Source organism: Trichechus manatus, unplaced genomic scaffold (genome assembly GCF_000243295.1).
Source record: "Trichechus manatus latirostris isolate Lorelei unplaced genomic scaffold, TriManLat1.0 scaffold00012, whole genome shotgun sequence".
Classification (NCBI taxonomy): Eukaryota; Metazoa; Chordata; class Mammalia; order Sirenia; family Trichechidae; genus Trichechus; species Trichechus manatus.
The window spans coordinates 27,554,887-27,565,269 of NW_004443948.1; the positions used below are offsets into that span (position 1 = coordinate 27,554,887).

General features: G+C 41.6%; 1 protein-coding gene across 2 annotated transcripts in view; it reads right to left on the reverse strand.

Moving 5' to 3' along the window:
- Positions 1–10,223, reverse strand: part of APP (amyloid beta precursor protein) — a 125,928-nt gene extending 115,705 nt beyond the window's left edge. Inside the window, exon 1 of one of the 2 annotated variants that reach the window (XM_023726656.1) lies at positions 6,747–10,223. In XM_023726656.1, coding sequence (XP_023582424.1) covers positions 6,747–6,873 — 127 coding nt within the window. In that variant the 5' untranslated portion in view covers positions 6,874–10,223. The remainder of the gene's footprint in view (positions 1–6,746) is intronic. The other variant, XM_023726658.1, reaches the window with a different exon arrangement.
- Between the last annotated feature and the right edge of the window lie 160 nt (positions 10,224–10,383).

Consider the following 10,383-nt stretch of genomic DNA (forward strand, 5'->3'; position numbering starts at 1 on the left):
GAGTGAAGTAATCTCTGTTGTTCTATCTGGGTCATTTTGATGTGGGCAGAAATCAATTTTTGCACCACCCTCAAATCCTGCATGGGACCACACGTACACATTGGCAGAGACCCTAAAGCCATAAACACGATCCCAAGGTATATTCTAGATGCCAAGTAATCTGGTAAGCCTACTGGCATCTCTACAGTTGGTCATTCTCCAGCATATGCTGGGATTCTGTGAAGCGAAGATGAAACAGAGAGAAGGGGATGGGATGGTGCATGGGTGGATCATGCACTTCCAGCCCAGGGGCTTACTGGGTCATTCTCTACTTCCACAGTAGCTTATATTAGAGCAGAAAAAGTATGGTACCTGTAGCTTACGACAGTAAGAACAGCAATGGCAACTTTAACTTGCAAATACAGGCAGTCCTGGGTTACCAACAAGTTCTTGGACAACTTTCACTTGCCCTTTAATGTAGTGTCAATTTGCCCTCACTTTGAAACAACTGAACCAGCCCCTACTGGCAACAAATTCTTCATCACAATCACCTTCACTCGCTACAAGTGCAGCTTTTACAAGGCACCAAAAAACCAAAATCAAACCTGCTGCCGTCGAGTTGATTCCGACTCATAGTAACCCTGTAGGACAGGCAGAACTGCCCAAAGGGTTTCCAAAGAGAAGCTGGTGGATTAGATCTGCTGACATTTTGGTTAGCAGCCTGAGCTCTTAATCACTGTGCCACCAGGGCTCCAAACCAAAAAAACCAAACCTACTGCCATCGAGTCAATTCTGACTCATAGCCACCCTATAGGACAGAGTAGAACTGCCCCATAGAAGTTTCCAAGGAGCATCTGGTGGATTCGAACTGCCGACCTTTTGGTTAGCAGTCATAGTTCTCAACCACTATGCCACCAGGGTTTCCAGGTCTCCAACGTAAGGCTAAATAAGAAGCGTATGTACCTGTTTTGGCTTAGCTACAAAATCGACTCAATGACACAGTTAGGAACGGATCTTGTTCGTTACCCGGGGACTGCCTGTATTGAGATCTAGGACAGTGGTCTAACCAAGTCAATGTCATAAACATCTAACAAGAATCGGAGGCTACTAACTTTCCAAAACCCCGACATGCCCTCAAGTTTATGGAAAGCATGCCTGTTTACATCAACCTCGATACATCTGTGAGTTAGATGCGGGTAAAGTACGAATCTAGATCAGTGGTTATCAATCAGGGGCGATTTTGCTTCCCAGGGCATATTTAACAAAATCTGGAGACATTTTTAGTTATTACAACTGATGAGTGTTCTGGTATCTAGAGGGAAGAGGCCGGGGATGCTATTAAATGCCCTATAGTGCATCAGACAGTCCCTCACAGCAGAGTCCAAAATGTCAACAGCGCCGAGGTGGAGAAACCCTGTTCTAGATGTTTTCTGAACCACACCTCACTGCAGGGGAAGGAGCCTGAGATGGTCACTCATCATTCTCTGTGGCCAGATCCTTTCTGAGACTGAATGGCTTTAAAGAGTAGACCTGTCTTCCTTTTGAGATGCAATCTGTTGGGGACAACACCAGAAAAAATGACCATACTCTCACATTTCAAACGTAAACTAATCTGTAAGTATTTACGTAGTAATTTTATGATTTACAAACAATGCAGTGGGTAAACTGAATATGAAACTTCTGCACTGTCATAAATTCAAATGGGCAAACACAGGGTTCTCGCTGGAAACAACTCAGCTATCAGGAGACTTTTTCTCCCAAATGAGGAAGTATTTTTTAAATGATTCAAATTCATGAGCTTAGGCGTGACATGAAACCTCTAAGCTTCACATCTCTCTCCTTTCCACTGTGGTTTAGAGTTTTATCTTGCTCAACAAAAACAAAAAATCAGTGCCCCTAAAATTGCAATGCTCAAAACTGGTTTAACCGCAAAGATTTAGGAATGTCTGATTGCAATAATAAGAAGACTCAACAGAAAAATTATTGTATTTATAATGCAGTCCATTACACATTTTCATCATATCTGTAATCTTATATCAGTTTAACTGAAGAGCTTTTCCTACCTCATTTCACATTTCTTATGTGATTAGAAGCAATTCAGACTGAGTAACCCGTAAAACCAACCACCTCTGGGCAAAGAGATACCATCCAATTAGCCCAAAGTTAGTAAAGGAACAAACTGCAAACCCAAGTGGCCAGTGAAATGGGCTTATTCCCCTTCTAGCTCAGCTCATGTTCTCCGACTCGAGTCTCCTATCTGTGTTTGACCTCCAGATGACCATGACTTTTTTAATTCAAACGTGCAGCTTTGCTATAAATAAGACCACATAGCAACTCAGGCTATAAATAACTAGAAATTATATGCTTTCTCCAGTCTGTTTGTACTAACACTGTAAAACCCTTCAGTTGCAGTGATTGAAGAGTCTCTGTAGGAAGACAACAAAATATAGCTCCCAAAACCGCTTCATTCCCCTAGAAAAGCAAAGTGTCAGGATCTCAAACGCACAGCAAGTAGGTGGAAGAAAATGACTGGGAAAGAGAAAATTGCAAAAGACTTTCAGTATCTGTTCGGAAGAGTTGACAGTACAAGTAGCAGGTATGTATACTTCAAGAACACACATTTATTAAATGATGATGTTCATTTCCATTAATTGAAAATAGAAAAAATACAATTCCTATGCAAAAATGATATAAGATGAAACTTAAAGAAAAAATAATGATTGTTTTATAAAAGGGTAGGAAAGATTTAATTTACTGATGCAGGCTACATGCATGGTATTCAGGAAAAAATGTTATTTTAAAAAAAAAATATTCTTTATCCTCTTGCCACTATTTTCTATATCCTTAAAATGCACTTCTGTACCTCAAACATAATTTCACTAATCTAGAGAAATATGTCAGAACCGACTGCTTTGCCATTTGGAGTGTGGAACACAGCCACAATGCCACCAAAGTCTGCTACCTGGTTCTGCCTGCCATTTAACAGTTCGATGGCTCAAGACAAGTTCATTAAGCTCTTGAAGTTTTACTTTCTCATGTGTACAAAGGAAAATGAAAAAAAAAAATGTCCACAAAGTGTTTCTGAGAAAAATAAATGATCTGTGGAAATGCTTGGTAAAATGTAGCACACTAAGCGATCGATGTATTATCAATCCTAGTGTGATATCTAGAGTTTTTCCCTGGTCCTTCAGTATCTACCCACTTGCCATACCTTTGACATTCTCAGAGAAAAACACTTTCTCACAACAGCAGGAAATATGCTTATTGTGGCAGTAAAAACCATTTTTTTTCAAAAGCTATACATAATTTGAATATCTTAGAGAGGCCACCAAAAAAACACTATGATTTATGGTGAAATCTTTTGTAAAAGTGCATAATTCCCCATCTACAATTTATCTTTTTTTTTCTCGTTCTGAGTTAATTTCATTAATTTTGAGACTAAGTTTTTCAGGATAGTATAAAATCACTCTGTAGATAAAAGCTCATTTTAATTATAAGATGTCTAAGCTGAAACTGAAATTGTCTCTTCCAGCAATCACAAACATTAATAGTATATATCATCTCTAACCTGAAACCGGACAAATCATTTTCTGAATTTAATCCAAATTTAAAAATGAGTATTTGTGTCTGACATGTTTACACAAAGCTAGACTGATATCTCAACCGAAATAATCACAAAACAGAGGACATCATAAGACCTACAGTGGTTGGCTGCTCTAACAGGTCTTTACAGAAAGCACTTTCCCTGCTTCCTAAGGATAAGATCAGAAGTCCGGCATCTCTGACCCACCACTGTGCGTTCTGGGAGAGGAGGAGGAGGAGATGGCTCTGGTGTTGAAAAGTGACCTCCCACCTCCTAGGACTTAACAGCTGTCTCAGAGACACACATAACTGAAACCTGGGCACGTGCATTCGTCCATGTACTAGAATGCATGCACACTAAATATTTTTCTGGAAAACAAGTCACTGTGTATACGGCCTCTTGTTAAGTTGTGGCATCTCAGGAGTTTTGAGAAAATAGAATGGTGATGCCAAATAAAACATAATCACATTACATATACATTTTAACAGAACCACATTAAATAAAAAGGAAATTGATCAGAAATAGGAGAGGCTTAGTCAATGCCCGTAGCCCTGACATCTCAAATGACCTGGCAAAATTAGGCATAACTGCAGCAAGGCAGTGGGAATAAACATCTTATTAAAAGGCAGGTGTTCAAGAAACACAGAACCATGCAAAGAAGGCAGTGATGCCAGGGTCATAATCCAGCCATGCAACGCACTCCTTCGCCCTCCCCTCCTCCCAGTCAATTACATACGTTTAGCGGGATCTTGGGGAAGAGTTTCCCGGGTAGTCTTAGTAAATTTTGGGACACTATGGAGAAAGTAAGAGATTACAGCTAAGAAGAACAATAGAAACCTGGAGATGATGGCTGAGACTCACATGATTCCACTGTCGCAAAAAAGAGGAAAAAGCAAAACAATCGCTGAATGAAAAACAAACAAAACACCAAACATATCCTGAAGTTTGGCCCCTCCACAAAACTAAGGTAAACAAACAAACATACTATATATTTGTGCAATGGATCAATGTCTTAGATGCTGGATATTCTGTCTCTGATGGCACATCCAAGCAACCTGTTAGATGGTTTTGTTTCTCCTATCCTCCATCATTAGTGCCAGGTATCATCCATCCCCATCAATCTGTTCCCGCATCTCTGTTCATTTCCCCATTCATAGGGCAGCCCTGGCTATTTGGTGAAGCTGTACTCTCCACTTGGATCTGTCCACCCTTCTGACTCATCTTTGGCCTCTTGCCTTTGCTTTCTTGATGCTTTATTCTATAATCTATCCCCTCTTAAGTACTGACCATCCTGTCCACTACTCCCTGCTGGGAGCATCTACCTTTGCCAAGTCTCTCCACAAAGGGTGTGCCAACCAGGGCACTTCTACAGGCTCCATCTGACCTGTGGGGCCCACGGCTTGCTCACAGCTCAAGTCAAATCAAACTGATCAAGGGTGTGTGTGTGTCAAGTCATCTCTAACTCTTAAGGCAAACTCACCACTGCTTTTTTTTTTTTTTAAATCTTTCTTATTACAAAAAATAACTTACTATTCCAGAAAAAAAATCCACCTCTGGAGAAAGGGAGACAAAATTTGAAAATATGCCAGGAAATCTTCCACAGGCAGCTAAACCAGTTAGAATCATTGTAACAAAAGTCCTTTGTTCCAGAGACTCCAAGCAACAGAATCCTCCATTGTGTTCCACATTACCTGACCTAATTAATTTCTTTGTTTGAACCTGAAGAAAGAAGACTTCAAGCTAGAAGCTGCAATCACGCAATGAGAGCCAGATTAGAACCCTTCCGGGTTACCAGTTCTCACACAAGACAGAAAGGGAGTTAATCTCACACACGGCCTGTCTTCCCAACATCAGGCAGGCAGGAGATCAACAGGAACTCTTCCATTAGATCCCACTTACATACTGGGCTCCTGCACCATAGAAGGTCTTGATTGTCCAGATCCTTTTGTTGTTCTGCTTAATCCTATGATTGGGCTGGAAAAGAATTTGCGTAATCCCTAGGAATCTTGGATGAGAAATGATGGCTGTTTCCCTCACAAGAGCAAAGGAAAGAGTCAACAGAACGTCTCAGCACAGTATTGCGTTTAATGTTTAATTTGGAAAACTGAATAATTATTTCTCGAGGACTTCAAACTTGCTACTCATGATAACGGTAACATAATAAAATTGGGAATTTAACTTGGAGGGCTATTAACGAGAGCAGAAGTCCCATAAATCTGGGACTTCTCCTGAGAACCACTATGGTATGAAAAGTTGCATCTCATATCTAAGTCATCATGACTTCATATATTTATCCTCAAAGTTAGGAACAACTTAAAGTTTGAAAGAAAATGCTTTGAAAATTATATTCCCTGTGCTTAATGTCACTGAAGGTTTCTAATGTTAAGAGTTTTCTCCTACCTATTTCCAAGAGAAAAAAACTTGGCATTGCAAATGTCTGTGAGGGAGCTCAGGGGGAACAAGGGCATGTCTACCCTCTGGCATCTGAGGTGCATGTACTCAATTCAATCAATCCCCCCTACCCCCAACCACAATAAACCAAACCAAATCCATTGCCATCGAGTCGATTCCGACTCATAGTGACCCTATAGAACAGAGTAGGGTTTCCAAGGAGCAGCTGGTGGATTTTGGTTAGCAGCTGAGCTCTTCACCACTGCACCAGCAGGGCTCCACAGCCACAATAAAAGACATATATTATGAAACGACTGAAAGTTATTCACCACAGCAGTACACCACCTTGTCAATGCAACTGCAGCTTCATCAGCCAGGCTTCCAGGAGCAGACTTTATTTGCACGTGTAGTGCACATGCATAAACACGAACACACATGTACACAGACACACGTGTAGGCATACATTTGCAGAAACGGCTGCAGAAGACAAAATGGCAACCCCAGCTTTGGTTTAAAGAGAAGCACTCAAAGGTTCCTACAGATGGCAAGAGGCAGCTACCACAGCTAGTAAAAGAACACACCCAGGGCCATGCTGTATTAGAAAAAGACAGAGATGTGGGCTCATGATTGAATAGACTACGGAGACTCCGGGCAATTAAAGAGGAGGACAGAAATGTGGTTAGTGGTAGCAACAGATGCATTGCCCAGACCCAGGAAAATCAATCTGTTACAGAGAGCAGAGTCAGCGGCGAGAGAGACGAGAGGTGGCCAGGCTCGAGGAAGGTCCACTTACTGACGCTGCCACAGACGGCCATGCAGTACTCCTCAGTGTCAAAGTTGTTTCGGTTGCCGCCACATCCGCCGTAAAAGAACGGGGCACACTTCCCTTCGGTCACATCAAAGTACCAGCGGGAGATCATCGCTCGGCACGGCCCCGTCTCGGCTTGTTCAGAGCACACCTCTAGTCAGGAGACGTGGGGAACCACATTTAGCATGAAGAAGACACTGGCTGGCTGTTCTCATACACTTGTGCACTACGCAGCATCTACTGAACATTTACTGCGGAATGTGATTACCCACCAAGACTCTAAAATTACACTGGGAGCAAAACAGTGCATTCCCATCAGTTAATGAGGGTTGGTCTCAGCAGTAATAAAAGGATTCTAGCTAGAGGTGGAAAGATGTTTTAGCTGTTTTTAGATTAATATTAAATGGCAGAAGGTGTCTGCACATCAAAACATTTCTTTACTATGAAAAAAATAAAGTTGGCATTTAAAATAACTTCAAACAAGTCAACTTTGAGTGTGAAATAATTATTCTGGTTGTGATACAAAAAAATTAACCTCTCATACACATCTGATTGCTTTCCTTAATAAATGATTGCCTTGCCTCAAGTATAAAATTAATTACATATATTTTGAATATGATCCAGTTTTTAAAGAGCGCCTGACTGTCCACTCACTACATCAGAAAACACATGTAACATCTGTAAATGTGGCTATTATATTAAATCTAATTATATCAACTCTAACTTAAAGTTAGCTTTTCTTTGCATGTTTATCTGACCCTTGGACAATAACGTTGCAAACAATAAATTTGCCAACACATACCGAGCATTGTTTTACATGAGAACACATCTTACCTGTTGTCAGGTCTTGCCACCCTCCCCAAATCCGCAAGATGCGTTTCATAATCTCCAATTGACTCAAAGCCCAATTCCACTTGTAAGGTTCTTGTGATTAGAATTAGAACTCTACCTCCCATGAATGTTCTGTTTCTGCTGGAAGTGAAGCAGTAGCCCTGATGTTCCCTTTGGCTTCACGCCCTGCCCTTGCTCAGCCTATGGACTGCTGGCGAGGACCTGGCACTCCTGGATGTCGGGCAGATTATTCTTAGTTTTCCTAACACATTAGGGGAAAGTACTCTTCTAACTGAGATATAACCCATGCACAATCGAGAGCTTCCCCATTGGGAATGTTCAATAAATTGATCCTAATCAGCCAATCAAGGACAAAGATGCACAATGCTGATGTAAAAAAGAGAATTATCATTTTATTCCCTACCCTTAACCCCCACATGCACACTAGGCATTGCTCTTGCCAACTGAGGCAATGAGGTGGTGGCATAACCAGAAGCTGCGGCCGACATCATGACATCAGCAGAGGAGACGTCTCAGTCAACACTGAGTCCAGAAGATGAGGATCAAACGCTCTGCAAGAGAAATGCCCTGTGTAACAGACACCTAAGATTTTCCTGGTTCTCTGTTTAGTTTTTAGATGGAAACATCTGACAACAGATGAAACAAGCTCAACATCACTTGCCGTTCAATACTGCTGCTTTGGAAGTCCATACTCACCAAGCCACCATGTGCTTTTAACTGGCTTTTTGTAGAGAATGTTGAAATATGATGACAATCTACTGACCTGTTGACACAAGTGTCCCATCCATTTGACAGTTTTACCTATCCCTCAAAATTAAAAGATTAGGATTATGACTTCTAAAGGGCAGGCTAGAGTGTGCCCTAATCACTTCTGAGTTTCCGACAGAGCAGCTTCATGGTTGCAGAGCTAAAAGCCCTGCTCAGATGTGAGGTTTGGCCAAGCACTGCCAGCCCACAGGGCCCTCAACAGTCAGCTGTCTCCACTCCTGGATCTTACCTTTCCTGTCTCAGGTGTAACAAACACCAACAAACTGGCTTCTCTTTCCTGTTTCTCCCTCACCATTCATGCCATGTGCTCGTTTGTGTGCCTCAGATACCAGAATACTCACCTTCAGAAATCTGTCCCGCAGGCTGTGCTAATTCCTGCGTCTCCTGAACCTACTCTGTGGTTGGAGTTGGCATTGGGGATGCAAGCAGCACAGTAACTACTACAACAGAGGCAAAGAATTCTTCCACCCTAGAGCATCGCCCTAAGTCATGTTAGTTTAGAGCACTGGGGCAAAATGCACTATGCCTAACAATTCACACTGAGCCCCACATCTTATACCTCTTACAGCACCCAATATGTGTCTTTTGAAAGTTGTCCGCCACAGACTTCATACAGCACACCACAGCTATGCAGGACTAAGACGCTTGTCATTAGGATCTTTCCTATGTACTAAATAAGTGCTAGGATTTTGGGTAGGTACAAGGTAAAGACTGAAACAAAACAGCGACAATCAAAGGAGATAATCCAAGATAGCTATGTGCCCTTGCATGTGACTAAGCATAGTAATGATTTCTTACAAAGGCAAAACTCAGGAATTCAATGGCATTACAATACATTATCATTTTCCTACGCCACTAGCAAAACATAATGGTACATTAGTTTTTATTTTTCTTCCGCCTCATTCTAAAATGGCTCTGAAACCATTAGTTATAGCTAATTTGTAGAAATTCAGGCCAAATGAGTCCCAGTCAACAAGAAAAAGCACTCAGGACTCAAAATCCATTTATACGTCAACCAAGTAAAGAGAATAAAGTACACGATGAACCCATACTTCTTGCTAGAGTCTTCAGCTCTAAGAATCTTGCCTCCATCACTCTGAAAGAAACAGTGAGATAATCTCCACTTTGGGATTATTTGGTGAGTTCTCCTGACCTTGCCAGGACTGTTGGTACTGCTGACATTAAATGACCCCAAGTAGTTTCATGACCTTGGTGTAGTCCACATGGCCATCTTGTACAATGGCAATCAATCCCACAGGTACTCATATACAAAAGGATATTTGAGATAATTACATCAAAAATGTGTATAATAGTCCTTGATAATTTAATGTCAAATATATAATGTATTGAAGAGGAGATATATGTGAGCCGAGGAGAAAAGAGTTGAAAACGTGGCTTTGTCACTTTTCAACTACCGAAAGACAGCCACCATGTCCAGCTGGTTCTGAGCAGCTTACATGGAAGAGGGCATCCCTGCTTCCCTGCTTCTCTTAACATGCAAACCTCTGTCCTGGTGGAAGGGTATCTCATTATAATTCCTCCAATTGTCAGCATCACTGATCATCTATCATATGGCATCTCCCACCACTCTCCTTTAAGACTATGACTAGACCCCACCTGCAGAGGAGAACGAAGAAAACCAAAGACACAAGGGAAAGATTAGTCCAACGGACTAATGGACCACATCTACCACAGCCTCCACCAGACTGAGTCCAGTACAATTAGATGGTGCCCGGCTACTATCACTAACTACTCTGACGGGGATTACAAATAGAGGGTACAGGAAAGACCTGGAGAAAAATGCAGAACAAAATTCTAACTCACAAAAAAGAAAAGAGAAGAAAAGATCAGACTTACTGGTCTGACAGAGACTGGAGAAACCCCAAGAGTACGGCCCCCAGACACCCTTTTAATTCAGTACTGAAGTCACTCCTGAGGTTTACCCTTCAGCCAAAGATTAGACAGGCCTCTAAAATAAACAATAACCCAAGCAGTTCAACCA